Here is a 17617-nt window from a genome sequence, read left to right on the forward strand (position 1 = left end):
GGAGATGAAACTGAGGGCTGAAGAAGTTATCTCCCACCACCACCACCAACAAAAACCAGAACAAATAGAATTTGGACTAAGATGCAAGACTTCTGACTTTCAGGTCGAATCTTTCTATTGTGTTCTTCTACTTGAGGACATCATTCTCAGCCCTCCATTTCCACTGTGTAAATGTAGGCTGTATTAAGAGACCTTGAATCTGTAACAAATGGTGCCACTTTGATTTTACTGTAACTGCCTTGGAAATAGTCACACATGTGTCCTAAGGGGGCTTTGTCTTTGTGTTCAGAGGACTCGGGTTTTCCTGAGTGCCAGCTGGTGAAAATGCTTATTTAGTCTACTCTTTGTGAACAACAAACAAGGTGCAAAGGCTCCCAGTTTCTGTAGGAAAATCGCTGGTGAAACAGACTTTCTTCCAGTCTCCTGTCTCTAAGTCGCCAAGGTTCACCTTCAAAGGGTGGCGTGTCAAGCTTTGTGAACTAATTGCTTTAGCTTTGAGGTGCTGCAGCTTGTTAAAAATTCTTACTCCTTATTGATTCCCTGTGGCTTTTCAAAAAGAAAGGACACTTTTAATCCAGCATGTGAAGAACCTGTGATACAATATCATCAGGAGTTGAAGGCAATCAAAGTCCAGATTTCAAAACCCATTGCTGCAAAATGTTTACTTGTCAGATCTCATTTGTTGACAGTGTTGAAACGTGCGTAATTTCTTGCAAGGCAGACTTTTAAAATGTGAGGACAGGGCAGTAATGAAGAAAATTTGTACGGTGGGTGAACTGTGAGCTGGAGCGTTTGAGCTTGACCTGGTAAAGTCAACACAATGCCGGCATTAGTATTCAGATGAAATCTCAGCTCCTGTGAACAAGCTGCCATGCAGTCAGTTTGTCAAGATAAAACTTCAGAGCCTTGTTCTGTGTCTCTTCTCTCTAATAACCAGAACTTCCAAGACAACATAAGAGGCAATTTCAAGGATATTGATGACAATCTTCTTTCTGAAAGGGTTGCACTGAATATACTGGCAAAGTGCTTAGTCAAGCACTTTATAATTTACAAAGTGTCCTCTCTGAATTTTGCTGTTTGGTCCGCACAATCATTCCTTGGAGTTGAGAACATTTTTCAACAATGTTGGGTACTAATTATTCTACTGATTATTAAGTACCTTATGCATGGAAAGCACATGGAAAAACTTTTGATTGATTGGCTAAAAACAAGGCAACCTAAGCTTTGGGAAAAGTCTGGCCATCCTTCATTCTGTGAACTTACTCATTGATCATTTAGTTAAGTTACCATCTAATCCCCATGTTCTTAGCTACATTTGTAAAGAGTAAATGCGGGCCAGGCATGGTGGCACACCTGTAATCCCAGCACTGTGGGAGGCCGAGGCGGGAGGATCACTTCAGGTCAGGAGTTTGAGACCAGCCTGGCCAACATGGTGAAACCTCGTCTCTACTAAAAATACAAAAATTAACCAGGTGTAGTGGCGCAAACCTGTAATCCCAGCTACTTGGGAGGCTGAGACAGGAGAATCGCTTGAACCCAGGAGGCAGAGGTTGCAGTGAGCTGAGATCGCATCGCTGCACTCCAGCCTAGGCGACAGAGCTAGACTCCATCTCAAAAAAAAAAGAGTAAATATGCCTATTGCACTAGAGCTGGCTTTAGAGAGGTAAGGTGTTGACTCTAAGTAGTGGTTAAGGGGCACGATCAACTCAAGATAACCCTTCATGGGTGACAATAAAATCATTATACCTTTGTCTTTCTGTAAATTCACATTTTTATCTTAGTCATCATTACCCTAGCAGAGAATTTGTCAAAGTGTATTCCAAAGAGCTTTATGGATGTCAATGGGTATGACTTGTTTTTTAAAATAAAATTAAGGTATCAATAGGTATGATTTGCTTTTTAAAATAAAATAAGGTTAGTGGTCAAATAAGTTTGAGAACTGCTTGTTTAAACAAGTTTAAGAATTGCTGGTGTAGGCCAGGTGCAGTGGTTCACACCTGTAATCCCAGCACTTTGAGAGGCCGAGGCGGGTGGATCACTAGGTCAGGAGTTCAAGACCAGCCTGGCCAACATGGTGAAACCCCATCTCTACTAAAAATACAAAAATTAGCTGGGCGTGGTGGCATGTGCCTGTAATCCCAGCTACTTGGGAGGCTGAGGCAGGAGAATCGCTTGAACCCAGCAGGCAGAGGTTGCAGTGAGCCAAGACCGCGTCACTGCACTCCAGCCTGGGTGACAAGAGCGAGACTCCATCTCAAAAAAAAAAAAAAAAAGAAAGAAAGAATTGCTGGTTTAAACTAAGTTGAAAATTTCTCAATGGTAGGATTCTGCAGAGCATTTAATGGACTCATATATATTGTACTCTCCAGAAGAGATCATAGATAGTAGTGTTTCTTAAACAAACTTACTCATTAAGCTCCTTTACCTGGATCATCTCAAGGACTGGCACTCCACAGAATACAGTATGGAAAATACTAATTGGGTATTAGAAAAAGATAAAATTTCATTGGCTTCTCTTAATTAGGTCTTTATCCCCATGCTAATAAATTTGGTAACTGTAGTTTATCCCTAATGTTTTCCCTTTTTTTAATTTTTTTTTTAAATTTTTTCAGGTAGAGTCTCACTCTTGTCACCCAGTCTGGAGTGCAGTGGTGTGGTCTCAGCTCACTGCAACCTCTATCTCCTGGGCTCTAGTGATCCTCCCACCTCAGCCTCCCGAGTAACTGGGACCACAAGCGGCACCACCACGCCCAGCTAATTTTTTGTATTTTTAGTAGAGACGGGGTTTCGCCATGTTGCCCAGGCTGGTCTTGAACTCCTGAGCTCAAGTGATACGCCTGCCTTGACCTCCCAAACTGCTGGGATTATAGGTGTGAGCCACCACGCCTGGCCACTTTCCCATTTTTCTATGAAATTTTCCTGGAAAAAAATATAATTTACTTGCATGTTGGTTTGTCCAAGAAATTGAGATCTTGTATCCTTGCTGCTATAGAAATTCATGCCACTCTGTAGGGTTACAAAGTATTGAAGAGGAAAACTGAGAACTCAAAGTGCTCATTTCCAAAAGTAGTATTTTTCATTGAGTCCATTAAGTTCCTAAGCTGTAATTTGAATGTAATAAAAGTATAATATACATGTCAGACATTTTACTCCCTGACAAACCAATGTGCATAGAAAAAATATTTGTGAGAAAATAGCAGACCAAAGCTAAAGAAGAGAAAGTAACAACATTATTTTATTTCAGGGTGGCATAGGTAGTTGTATTTATTAAATACATGACAAATAGGTACCAGGAGATGAGTTAGATGTAGGAATACAGATGGAAATAAACTTCCATGGTCCCCATTCATCAAATTTATTGTCCTCTGAGAAAGACACGAGTTCATCTGATCATTACAGAGGAGATGAGTGTTTTGAAGGAGAAGCACAGGGTTTTGTGGATGTGATTAGCAGGTGGACCTAACCAGCACAGTGGGTCAGGGAGGGATTTTCTCAGGAAATGACATTCAGGCTGGAGTCTGAATCTTGAGCTCTGAAGTAGGTGTCAGGACATTCAGAGCAAAGTGGATTACATTTGCAAAATTTCACATGCTAAAAGATGAGAGAAGTCCACTCAGTAGCAAGTTGTTCTTTGGAGGTCCTCAGAATATGTCACAGCTTCTTGATTCCTGCTTACCTGCCTGTAAGAGATATTCACTATCCAATCAATTGTTTATCACAGACCCTACTATGAATGAGATTCCATAGAGGATACAAAGGATGTGTAATACACTTCGAAGTAATTTAAGGCTCAGGAGCAAGCTATGAATGAATGAAGAAAATAAGGCAAAGACAAGTAAATATTCAATGTCATTAAAGAGCACGCGGAATATAAGAGATGGTGGTGAAACTAGGTCAGTCCACTCAATGGGTCAAGTTGAGGCCATATGTCAGGGACACCTGCAAAGCCCTGTCCAGGTGCTTACAGAAAACAGACTCTAGGATATTTCAAAATGTGCTAGGTACATGCTAAAACAGAACCACTGTTTAAATGCTGAAGATAGTTTCTATCTGATAAGAGGTGGTGATCCAATACACCTCTAGAGGACTGTCTTCCCTTCTTAAGGCAAACCCCTTTCCTCGGCCTTTTCATCATAAAAATGCAATAACAATAATATATAGACATCTTATTTAAATCTCATAATACCCATGTGAGGAACATACCATCTTACATTGCTTCACGATAGAGATACTTCCTGAAAAATGCACTATAAGGTGATTTTGTCCATGTGTGAACGTCCTTGGGTGTACTTACACAAAGCTACATAGGATAGCCTACTACACGCCTATACTATTTGGTATAGCTCCTAGGCTACAAACCTGTACAGTATGTTACTGTACTGAATACTGTTGGCAATGGTATTTATGTATCTAAACATAAAAAGGTGCAATAAAAATACAGTATTACAATCTCATAGGACTACCTTGTCATTGACCAAACAGCTCATGACTGTATTATTTTTATCATCCTCACCTTACAGATGTGACTGTAGAGAGGTTTATCAACTTGCCCAAGGCCATATCAAATTTGGGACTATAATCCTCATTTGCTAACTCTAGAACCTGCTTCTCTGAGTTTCCTGAAGTAGCTTTGACAAATTATCTCAAACTAGATGCCTTAAAAGAAGAGAAATTGATTCATAATTGTAGAGACCAGAAGTTCAAATTCAAGGTGTCAGCAGGGCCAGACTTCCCCCAGAGACTCTAGGGAAGATTGTTTCTTCTCTCTTCCAACTTTTCCAACTTCTGTGGCATCCCTTGGCTTGTGGCCACATCACTCCAATCTCTGCCTCCAGGTTTACACTCCCTCCTGGTTGTCTGTCCTCTTTGTGTTTCTTAAAATAACACATTTCATTGGATATAGAGACCACCTGTATAAGCCAGGGTGATCTTATCTGAAGGCCTTTAACTTAGTTATATTTGCAAATATCCTTTTTCCAAATAAAGTGGCATTCAGAGTTTCTAGAGAAGTGGACATAGACCTACATTTTTGGGGATCAACATTCAACCCACTACTCTGCCCTTACCCAAAACATCATACTATTCAATTGGTGATGTGGTCCAGGCAGCTAAAACTACTTGGTGGTACAAATGTAAAAGATTGTCTATGCTGGAGGCAGACAGCCCAGTTAGCATTTAGGGGAAAATGTGTTTTGTCTAAGGAGGAGATAGGGATGATGGGGAAGATGCTATGGTGTTTATTTCCCACTGTGATTCCCATAGCCACAGCTGGTGGGAACATTTTCAAAATCAACCTTGTGAAACTCTGGACAAAAACAGAATGATTTAGGGATCCAGGGCTCAAGTGAGGTGCAAGTTTGGGGACTATGCACTACTTCTGAATGGAATCCACACCCATGTGGCTCACAGAAGAACCACTGTTGTGAATCACATTCTTTTCATTATAGCTGATGATTGATAACTGCTTTTAAAAAGTCTAGGCTTTGGAATACCCATTTTCTATCTCTTCTATTTTTCATGAGCTCTCTAGACATACTGTCGTCTCCTCTGAAAACAATAATGGTATTGCCTCCTTTATAAATACACATTTTACTAGTTCATGTTTCGTGATTTGTCACATTATGTAGATTGTGAGCAGTAACTAGGGTAATGGACATAGCACAGTTGAGCCTCAGAAGAAGGGCTAATTTGTGTACAGTGAGGTCAGCAGCAGGGCAAACAGCCCTAAAGTTACTGCAGCGATTTCATCATTTGAAGGACGACAATGATTGTCAAGACCAGCTTGAAGGCGGAGGGCAGAGGACAGAAGGTGGCTCTTTTCATCACCCCACACTTTAACATGTAGTCCATCGTAAATAAAGTAGATTATCACATTTTTCACATTTCACAAACAAAATTGCCTTTTATTTTGGGTGGTTTATTTCCTCTTTGGTGAGGCTTTCGTATTTTTCCTGTGGCTTTCGTATCTTTCCTCCTGCAGTCTCAGTGTTGGCCGTGATAACACGTTCACTTTCTCTTCATTAACTGTCATTCCACAGAGAGACATGAACACAGAACACAGACAAGTCAGGGAAGTCCATTACAGAAACAGAGGATGGAGGAAATATCAAACAAAATTAAAATGTCCCTAAGTAAATGCACGCTGCTCTATAGAGCATTTCGAGGTTAGTAATCAGGCATGTGAGTAGGGAAAGGTGTGTCTGGAGTCTCTAAGTTTTTCTCTCACTAACACAGTCTTTCATCGACGATAATTAATTTGGTGTCCTCACTGCAGAGCGTGATTCTCAGAAACTACAGTATCTTACTGTTTAGGTAGTTTTAAGTTTTATAAATATAACACAAACTGTTCCTACAGACTTGTTTTCTGAATTAAGGTTTTGCTTAAGTAGGCAAGAGCCATCCTGAGCCTTCATGTCTGCCAAGAAATATTAGGTTACACAGAGTCTCCTATTTGACCTTGGCATGTTGTTGGCAATAGCCTTAGATCTTTTTATCTTGTCTCTAGCAAGAAAAGAAAATAAAAACGAAAACAAAATAAATATCTCAGCTGTTGCAAACTTTATGTTAATTTACTTAATATAATATTTTAATTATAATTGTAAAAGTAATATATACTTACTATATGTAACTTAAAAATAAAGAAACATGGAGAATAAATTGAAAAACCTGTACTACCACTACTCAGTGGTAACCTGTGGTAATAAGATTTTCATATATTTTTGGTAGTAATATTTTAAATTTATATATGTATATACCATTTATTGAATTCTTGCTGTGGGTAGGACTAGTCATTTGACAAAGGATCTCTCATATAAATTCACAAAAATGTTCTATTGACAAATTCTATTCCTCTGATTTTATAATGACATCCTGATGCCCAGTGAATTTTCAGAGAACCTCAACTAAAAAACAGTAAAAGTGTCACTAAAAGAGTCTAACTCCAAGCCTCATGCTTCTAACCTGTGCTTCATTGTGTCTTATGTATGTATCTATACATACATACCTACATAATACTATTTGGAACTTAGAATCTTTTACCATGATTTTCATGATGGCAATCACAAGCATTTCCCTCTGTTATTAAATATTCCCAGAAAATGTTATTCTGATGGTTGGATAGTATTTTATTGCATGAGCATCTCAGATTGTAATATTGTAATGCACATCAGTGAACATAAATATTTGGCCTCTGATTGGTTCCTTAGGATATGCCCCAGAAGTATATTGTAAAAGCTGTGAATATTTGTCAGACTCTCAACATTTATTCTGAAAGTGTAGGACAGTAGCTTATCCATTATTAAACATTCGTTAAGCCAAAAGCCATTCACTTGGGGTGTGGGGCTGGGGGTTAGGTTGATAGGAAGCAAGAGGAGAGAAAAGAACAGAAAAATGGGGGAAAGCTTCTGCGAAGAAGTAAAGGAGACAGGATGAGCTGGGACCCTGAGGCACTGATATGTTCATGGCCTGTGTTTTTGATCTCCTTTCTTCGGGAGACCCATCAAATCTTCCTTTACATATCCCCCCTAGTAGCTCTGGCTAATTCTCAAATTAGGATTTGAAGTGGCACGAACAGTCTAGAGAAAGGAGAGGAAGTTTGGGAAAAGGATCCTACAGAGAAAACAGGAAAGTTACCACCTGCCTCTGCAAGCTCTTGCTGCCTGCACTGGCCACGCCATCACTTTGTACAGCCAGAAGAAGGGCTTGCCTGACACTCCCAAGCCACTGTTCATGACTCCTCTGGGGACCATTGCTGATGAGATCACTTTCTTTAAGACAGGTGTGGCCAGATGGTCCCATTCCTTCTCTTTTGCTAAAATTCTTACAGAGGAAAAGATTTCACGGTATAGCCTTTATTTGTCAGCCAGGTCATTAATCTTTACTGTCAAATTCACATTATCCTAAGGCTTATTCTTCCATGGGGTTACTGAGATGCAAGCCTTCCAAAGCACTATTTCCAATCTCTGATCTCTATGTTCTCAGTCACTGATATCTGGCCATGGGCTTTCTGACTGTGCTGTCTTGAGTGTTCCTCTTGTATCTGCAGCCTGCCTCCTAACTGAAGTCCCCTTAATTGTCCCATAAATATGGCCATCCAGAAATGAGTTAGCAGCTTTGATGTCTGGTATCTTCTTCTCCTTTACCCTGGAAACCTAGGCCTCTGCCCATATGTTTTTCTTTGTGTGCTTTCAAAAGCTAGTAAATGACATCATTTGATTCATCAAACAAACAATATTGAACAGTTGTGATGTGCCAGCCATTCTGTTATTCTATTTCTGTTTCTAGAAATAGATAAAAGAAGACGTCATGATTCCTGCCCTCAGGAAATGTTTAGTGAGTCAGAGAAAAATACAAATAAATAATTACAGTAGGTTTGTATAAATAAATTACTAGACATAGGCCCACGGTAACACAGAGAAGCATCCAAATTAGATTGGGAAGTAACAGAGGCTTTGCCGAGGAAATGGAAGGAGTTCTGAATGATGCACAGATGTGAAGTAGGAGGAGAGGGAGAAAAATGTGTCCGTGGAAGAAATGACAGCAGGGGAGCAAGCAGGGGTCTTTGAGACCATGTGTGTAATAGGCAGGGTGGCCAGATGTAGCAAATAAAAATCCAGGACACCCAGTAAAGTTTGAGTTTCATATAGACAACAAATAATGTTTTACTGTAAGTATAAATACATCCCATTTAATATTTGGAACATACTTATACTAAACCATTATTTGTGATTTATCTGAGATTCAAACTTAATTGGGTGTCCTGGATTTCACTGGACCACCCTGAGTTGATAGGGAATGGCTAGTGATGTATGGACTGCAATAAGAAGTGAATAATGGAGTGACCATAGGACAAGCGGGGAGGATCAGATCATGAAGAGCCATTTAAACGTGGCCCCAAAAGCATTAGAGATCATTGGCAGATTTCAGGCAAGCAATAATGATCACATTTGGATGTTCGGGGTCACCTGGGTCTCCATCTGGGGCATGAGTGCAGGAGGCCAGTCTGCTGGGGTGCCCTAGGTGAGAAATAAGGGTGTGTGAATTGAGGCAGTGGGAGAAGGGGAGCCTGCACCTCCCAGGGCTGTCTATTTGTCATTCTCCTTCTGTGTACTGATTTTCCAGTGAGGTCCTGACAGTTAACCTATAAGAAGAACTGCCCAAAACACCTTTGATATTCACCCAACGTGACCAGAAATCTTAGGTGAAGGATGCCCAGTCCTTGTAGGTGAAGAATTCACTGACAGAAGGAAGGTAGGTTAACACGGGCTGCGTGTCAAATGGGCCTAACAAGGCAAATTTAAAAAATAATTACAGTGCATTTTTATACATGTAAGGTCAGGCATGGGCTCAAGTTTCTGCAGAGAAGCTAGACTTGGGCAAGATTCTTCATTTATCCTTTGAGGTACCAGAGCCCCTGATCTTATGGAGTGTGCCCAAGGCCATATATCTGTTCAGGTTCAGAGACTGGCCTGAAGACCAGATCTTCTGATTGAGTGCCCTTTCAATACCATCACTTGATTTTTGTTTTTGTTTTGTTGTTTTTTGGTTACTGATATAGTTTGTATATTTGTCTCCACCCAAATCCCATGTTGAAATGTAATCCCTAGTATTGGATGTGGGGCCTGGTGGGAGGTGATTGAATCACGGGGGCAGATTTCTCATGAATGGTTTAGCACCATCCCCTCGGTGGTGTCCTCACAACAGTGAGTTCGCACGGGAGCTGGTCACTGAAAAGTGTGTGGCACCTCCCCTGACACTCTCTCTCTTGCTCCTGCTTTCACTATGTGACCTACAAGCTCCCACTTTGCTTTCTGTGATGAGTAAAACCTTCCTGAGCTGTCCCCAGAAGCTGAGTGATGCCGGCGCTAAGCTTCCTGTACAGCCTGCAGAACCATGAGCCAATTAAACCTCTTTTCTTTATAAATTACCCAGTCTCAGGAATTTCTCTATAGCAGTGCAAGAATGGCCTGACACAGTTAGCCTAGGTTGACAAAAAACAGCAAATGGGTGCAATGTATAAAGCCATACCTTGGTGGTAGAGGAAGGGGCAGGGTGGGTCATTAGGAGATGAACACTATGTAGTGCCAGAGATCACTGTCTGGTGGAGACCAAAACGGACAAGGCTAACAATAAGCACAATTGGGCCTGAGATAAACGTTCTGGATGTAAACAAATTGCCATGAGAGCTGAGAGTGGGGAGACTCACTGGGAGTGAGGAGACAGAGAATGCTTTCATAGGAAGAATGCAGTTTATGCTGGGGTCTGCAAGATCAGGGGTCTATGGCAAGGGAATCAAGAGGAAGCCAAGAGCAATGAAGTCTTTGCTGTGTTCAAAATAGTCATTTGTGTCTAGGTTACAGGGGCCTTGAGGGAAGAACTGGGAATAACGGGTGTTGACGTGTGGAGAGGTAACCATTTGCAGAGTCTTGGAAGCCCTTAATAAGGAGTTTGGCCTGTATTCTGCAGGCATGAGAAGTTATCGAGTTTGTAAGCAGGGAAATAACCTAATCGTAGTTGTGTTTTAGAAGGAGAGCAGAGACCACAGGGTGGAGGTGGCTTATGTGTGGGAGGAATTTAACACAAAAGACATTTAAATAAAGTCACTGAAGCAGATCAGGAGTGTTACCAAAGGGCACTCTGTGGATCTCTGGGTCCCTGAGCAGCAACTTGGGGTGAAAGAGGCTCTCAAGCATGTCTGGAGACACAGAATCTTATGTCTTTCTTGTATCTCCGAACCTATTTAAATGCAGAATTTTTTAAAATAGTAGTTCTGTGGAACTAATATAAGTGACATTTAAAATAGTTAATAAACAGTAATGAATAAACACCAACTAGTCAGAATGAATGCCAGCATGGCCTTGGAGACCCTCTGCAATACCAGGCATGTCCTAGATCATGGAGGCAAATGGGAAGTGCCAGGTAATGATGGGGGTAGGGCAGCCAGGATGCAGAGGGCAGCCAGGATGCTCATGGTATTCATCCCTGCAAGTAAGGTCAAGTTGCTGGTGTCAACATTATGGTGGGTTAAAAACATACTTGACATTCAGAGCTTTCCACAATCTTCCCAGAAGCCACATCAAGCCTTACCTGAAACCAGACATCATCCCACACTCTCTCTATAATAAATAAGACTATTTCCTGTTTCTGAAAAATGCCTTCTGTTTTCCATCTCTATGCTGTTGCATGGAGTACATTTCCAAAGTATGTTCAGAAAAACTCCAACTCTCGGGGCTGAGACTCATCCAGTTTGATCTGGTACAACCATGTCAGTTGTGAAAATACTGGAACACATCCATCTCAGTTTGAAAAGCTCCACTGGATTATAAGAACAGGAGCAAAGTGCAAATACCTCCAGAAATCCCCACTCACTTGTTTTCCTCACTGCTCCTGGGGCATGGGTCTATGACAATTCAAAAGCTACAGCTGTACTCCCTAGATGGGACCCTGCCATTACACTCCAAACGGCCTGGCCCATTCCCACCTCAGGGCCTTTGTACCTGACGTTTCTTTTACTTGTGATATTCAATCACCCTCTTCCAGCAGAAACTTCTTCGTGCTCTGGCATTTAATCTGAGATCGATTTTGATGTCTTAACTTCACTCTCACCTCCTCAGAGCGTCCCTCTCTGATCTCCCTATCCATGGACCCACCTGCATTTTATTTGTTCTTTCAGTCTATTAATTTCCTTCTTGGCATTTATAATAATTTGGAGTCTGATTTTGTTAGTATGATTTTTTTTAAAACTCTCATCTCTACTAGGATATAAGATTTATAAAGACAGGTGCAGCATCTGCCTGGTTCACCATTGTATTCCTAATTTCCAAGAGCAGAGTATGGTACAATAGTAAAAGTTCAGGAACAACCTGTAAAAGAAAGAGAAGTAGGCAGACCAGCTGCCACCTGGCCAGCCTGGGAGACTGGCAAGACTGGAGAAGGACTCCAGGCTTTGAGGGGTTGCCCTCCTCTCCCCATCTGTACACCATCCACGGTGTACAGAAGACCTTCACGTCTGACTTCATTGAGTTCTGGGACAATCAATGCAGTGGGCTTACGCTTGTGCTAAAGACCAGCCATCACAGTGACATACTTGTCTAAGTGAACTTAGAGCTTCCGGGCCTCACAGTTATGTATTTGGCTTTCAAAAGAACTATTCATCCTTTAAAGCAGCAGAATTGGGCCTCATTCTTTCAGGTTACTCCAAAACAAATGGCGCCCATTTCTGTGCACATTGGTAGAATATTCAGTAGTCATAAGTGGTACTAAACAGGGCAACATGCACACCAACCACACTGCTCTGCATCCTGAGCAACTTCATCCCATGTTTTATTTCGCATTGCCATAATGGTACCTGTTATATTATAAAATTAGGTGACATTACAAAATATAGGCCCTAAATAATCCAATTATGTTTTTCTCCTCTCTGGCATAACTAATACTTTATAACAATAAAGAAGAAAAGAAATGTAGCCTTGATCATCCAATGAGGCTCTGAGAAAATTGATGCAAATAAATTACTATCTTCAGCTTTTCACCATAATTTTTTGACATAGTCTTCGGGATGCTTCAGAATATTAAGAGAAAGAAATAAATAACCTACACATTTATAGTCATCTTTGAAATCTGTAAAAAACTCACCAATACAGTTGTATATATACAGAAGCATAACAAAAGGACATGTTTAAATATAGGTAAGTAGATATATGGATGATAGTTGATGATGATCATGGATAGATAGATGATAGATAATAGATAGTAGGTAGATAAATGTTAGATGATAAATGATGAGATGATGATGGAGAAGATAAATAGATATATACAGACAGACATTAGATCCCTGCATAGATCTAAACATACAGACAGAAGGAAAGGAAAAAAACGAGATGTACAAGATTATATCCTATTCACAACTAACACACATATACAACTTTACAATTTATTATGTTCTAAATTTTCTCATTTGATTATCAGGACATATGTGTGGATACTTAAAGCAGGGATTATTTTCCTGTTTTACAAACAATCAAAAACAGCCTCACTAGACATCTAGTGCTTTACCCAGCTTCACACAGCTAAGAGTGGGAAGAGCCTCCTGGGACTCCACACTCTCCTTTATGTGTTCTTGATACAGAAGTTCTAAGAAACAAAATCCCTGAGCTACATAACAGTCATGCATTTAAGGTTTGGGCATATGGAAATACTTTTTGGTATGAGATAATGTATTTTATTTGTAGGTTAGAACATCTCCTGTAGCATATGTTTCTAGTTTAGCAGAGTTTAGGGAAATTTATTAGTTTGGGCTTCAGTATTCCTGAGATGATGTACAATTTGCTGTGTTCGTCTGTATTCACAAGCTGCCATCAGGAAATATTTTATACCAACGTGGGCCCAGAAATCACTGCTGTGATTACGTCTGAGATTAAAGTAATACTTAGGACTTTAACCTATCCTTCCTAGAAATCCAACCACTAATTTCCAATCCAATGTTCTGATTTTTATGTTTCAATATTTCTGATGTATTTTTAATTAACCTCAGTGCAAGAAAGGAAAATACACTTTAATCTTTTCTCTTTATTTTGTGTCCTCTCCGTGTCTTTCCAAGAGGAGGCAAGATAGAGGGGGATTTTTAACACATTGGTGGACACTGGCAGAGAGGTCTGCATTTATTTAAAGAGTTGAATGGCAAACAAATAGATCAAAGAAGAGGAGAAATAGTAGAGATTTGGTGAATGATACAGTTGTTAAACTTTGTTATTTTTTTTCTATTTGAAGAATGCTGTAATTTATTTATATTTTGAGAGATGCATTATTAACCAACACTTTATAGATTAGGCTCCTCCTTAAACGTTTGGAAAAGTTGGGGCAGTGATAGAAAGTTGTTTAGGAGATGCTGCATTCTCCTGCACATGGCCTGCACGTGGGCCTCCTGAAGCCCCTGAGACATCTGGGTGGTGCGTAGGGCAAATTTAACTGGTTTAGCCCAGCATCATGAAGTTATTTGGCTGCGAAACCTATTTCTTGAGGAAAACCCGTATTAGCCGTAGAATATACTTTTTTTTTTTTTTTTTTTTGAGACGGAGTCTCGCTCTGTCACCCAGGCTGGAGTGCAGTGGCGCAATCTCGGCTCACTGCAAGCTCCGCCTCCCGGGTTCACGCCATTCTCCTGCCTCAGCCTCTCGAGTAGCTGGGACTACAGGCGCCCGCCACCACGCCCGGCTAATTTTTTGTATTTTTAGTAGAGACGGGGTTTCACCGTGGTCTCGATCTCCTGACCTCGTGATCCGCCCGCCTCGGCCTCCCAAAGTGCTGGGATTACAAGCGTGAGCCACTGCGCCCGGCCAGAATATACTTTAAGCTACTTCTTAAAGTACATTCATGTTTAAGTTCAATCACTTGCTTATGTTTAAATTAGCCAGCTAATTTGATAATTTTAAAACTTACTGGGCAACACTTACGTTGAGCAAAATCAGTGCTTTTGAGAGGCAGGGTAAGGACTAGTCAGGAGGGAGTGAAATCAGGATTAGGTTTATAGTCAAAGTGAATAAAAGATTTATTTCCCTCTCACGCTCTTCCTTCAGGTAACCACCTGTTTCTGATGTAGATATACTCTTCCTACCTGACAGCTAGTTGCATTATAGCAAATTTTTTTAGCTGTTTTCATTCTACTCTTTCACTTGTAGCTTGTACTAGCAGCATAAGGAAAAAAAATACCCACAAATATAATTGTTAAGCAGAGTTAAACCTTTTTTTTACAAGTCCTCCATCATTTATCTCTTGCAACTGCTTCCTTAAACTTGGTTAGTTTGTAGAATTTCACACATTAATCTTCCTGTAGCTTGCTTCTGAGAAGGCTTCATTTCTCCTTCTTCACTCTTGTTCATTAACCCTATAATGTTTCTGTCTTGGTAGCTCAGTGATGTAATCATTCTTTCTGAAACCATTTCTAGACACTGGAGGGGAAATTAGCACCATAATATTTAGAGTTTTTGCCACACACACGGCCATGTAGAGAGGCTGCATGAGAAATAGCCAAACCAAATTGCTGAGCCCCATTCAATTGGTTTGAATCTCAACTTAAGTAAAATGTTTGCTGGAGAGACATCAATATTAAGCTTAGTGCTGAATTTTGAAAAGAGGTAACAGTAAGCAATGGGCTTTGCTGTGGATTGAAGGTTTGTGTTCCCCTAAAATTCATATGTTGAAGCCTTTATCCCCAGTGTGATGGTATTTGGAGATGAGGTCTCTGAGAATTAATTAGGTCATGAGGATGGAGCCCTCTTGAGGAGATTAGTGATTTTATAAGGGGATTCAGAGACCTGAACTCGCTCTCTAATCTCTGCCTTGTGAGGACATAACCAGAAGATGGCTGTCTGTAAACCAGGAGGTGGGTCCTCAGCAGACACCTGATCTGCCAGCACCCTTAATCGTGGACTTCCAGCCTCCAGACTGTGAGAAATAAATATTTGTTGTTTAAACTACCCAGACTATTGTATTCTGTCATAACTGCCTGAACTAACTAAGACAGGCTTCATGAAAATGGAAGTAGATTGTGATAAGTTGGCCCTATCCTCAAATTTTGCACATAATGGCCTGATTAACTTCAAATCATAGTCAGATTATCATAGTCCAAGCACTGTGAAGGAAGGCCTCTGTGGCCTGGAATACAAAGCTCATGGACATTTGATGAAATGACCATCACTCAGGGGTCTTCTATGTTCTCAAAATGACAAAAATTTACATTTGTGAATGGTGATCTTTTTCCTTACCTACACTTATGAAACTCTAATAATTATGCCCTCTATTAATGTCATGTAAATGTAGATATTCCATCTTTTCCCCCAAAATCTGTTTACTAAAATGTATATTTTGCTTGAGAAACAAAGATAATGAGAGGTTATTCTTTTTTACCTTAACTCTTTACAAGGTTGCTATCAATTTTTTTTGTCAATTATTTTCTGGATTGGGAGCTAGGTGAAAGGAAATTACAAATTTTAAACTATTTTCTTAGTGCCATACTTGACATTCCTTTAAAATCTTGTTTTTAGAACATGCCTGAGGTCTTCTCATCATCTCAGATTTTCAGAGTTATGCAACATCTACCTTTTAAACTTAAAAAGGAACAAGTAAAATTCTCCAATTAGTGAAACTCTGCTTAACACTGTATGTATTACCTAACACTTATAATTCTCCAAGTAGGTTTTTAGTTTTATGCTTCTTAAAAATTTATTTTAAAATGTCATGTCAAAATTCCATTCAATTTTTAAGCAAAAAATGAATAGACTAAAGAGAAGTATGAAAAATTAGGGAACTGGGCAAACCAAAAATGTATGGAAATAGAACTGACCTGTTGCATTTGTTCTCTGTAATTAGATTTCAGTTTCTTCTTTGATTCTCGGGATTCTAGCTGACTGGGAATTATGTCATCATGAAGGCTACAACTTTATAGGGATAAAGTTGTAAAATGGCAATCATTTTTGTTCCTCAGGAAATAAGCAAATAAAACAAGATACTGTTTTCCCAACAGTTTTCTTAAGACTATACTTATGACATCTCTAAAATTTAAAAGATTTTTCTACTCACTGTTGAGAAGACGGCTTTAACTTTTCTCATTATCTAGGAGCAACAATTTCAACCACAACATTGCCATTGAGTCACTATTAAAAGGCTTCCAGGAGAAATGACTGGGTTTTTCTTTTATTCACTGTGCTTTTTGTTTTTTAAAGAGTAACACCACACTCCAAAGAGGAATTTTTTTCTTTTATATTTCTCAAAATCCAGCCTAGATCTAGACCACTAAAAATTCAGAGCAACAGAATATTCACAAATCCCTCCTACAGGTTAATAAGGAACATCCATCCATTCTAAAATAAATACCTTCCAAACAGTCATATAGGAATTGTAAATTATGAGCTAAAATTGTAGATAAATTTTCCCCCAAATTTATATATTTAATTTCTTCTAAACTTTTTCTTCTTTTCAATGTGAGCTAACGACTTCAAAGACAACTGTATGCATGTTTATCCTACACAGTCAAAGAAGAGTTTACTTAGCCAATTTTTTATAAGAGCAGATTTATGGTTTCAAATATGTGAATGTCTCCCCATACAAAGGAATGAAATATCTTCTAGGTAGCTTCTGCAAACAGATCTGCGACCAAGGGCTGGAAATTACAAAGATATTCTGATAGGAATTAAATTGTGATAGGAAAAAAAAATCTTTCTAAGAATTTGCCTAGGAAGATACTTTGGGAGGAGTGAGATCCTGTCCCTCATGATTTTCAAGGAGTGGCCCAAGCAAGAATGCCACACAGGTTGTTCTTGAGTTTTTATTGGAGGCTGGATAAAAGGGCCATCATCTCCCTTTCAGCTAGGACTAAAACATTCATTTCTCATATCCAAGGTTGTGGTTGTTAAGAGGGTGATTTGAAGAGATCACCGGGGAAAGTAGTGGGATTTCTACTTAGCACCAACTCTGTATGTGAACAATATTCTTTATTCCTACTTACTTAATCAGCTCAACATTCCTGTGAGACAGATATTACAGCAACTGCAGATGAAAACCTGAGATTCAGAACTGGCTAAGATATAGTCTAATAAAATTGAACTTTTTCCCACTTTCCAAA

At 39.7% G+C, this 17617-nt stretch overlaps 1 protein-coding gene across 1 annotated transcript in view; it reads right to left on the minus strand.

Annotated features, from left to right (window-relative positions):
* Nucleotides 1–3208: 3208 nt before the first annotated feature.
* RFC3 (replication factor C subunit 3) overlaps nt 3209–17617 on the minus strand; it is a 145103-nt gene continuing 130694 nt past the window's right edge. Inside the window, exon 9 of the mRNA XM_012502063.2 lies at nt 3209–3680. Within this exon, the coding sequence (XP_012357517.1) occupies nt 3642–3680 (39 nt within the window). The 3' untranslated portion in view covers nt 3209–3641. The remainder of the gene's footprint in view (nt 3681–17617) is intronic.

The sequence above is a fragment of the Nomascus leucogenys genome, chromosome 9 (genome assembly GCF_006542625.1).
Source record: "Nomascus leucogenys isolate Asia chromosome 9, Asia_NLE_v1, whole genome shotgun sequence".
NCBI lineage: Eukaryota > Metazoa > Chordata > Mammalia > Primates > Hylobatidae > Nomascus > Nomascus leucogenys.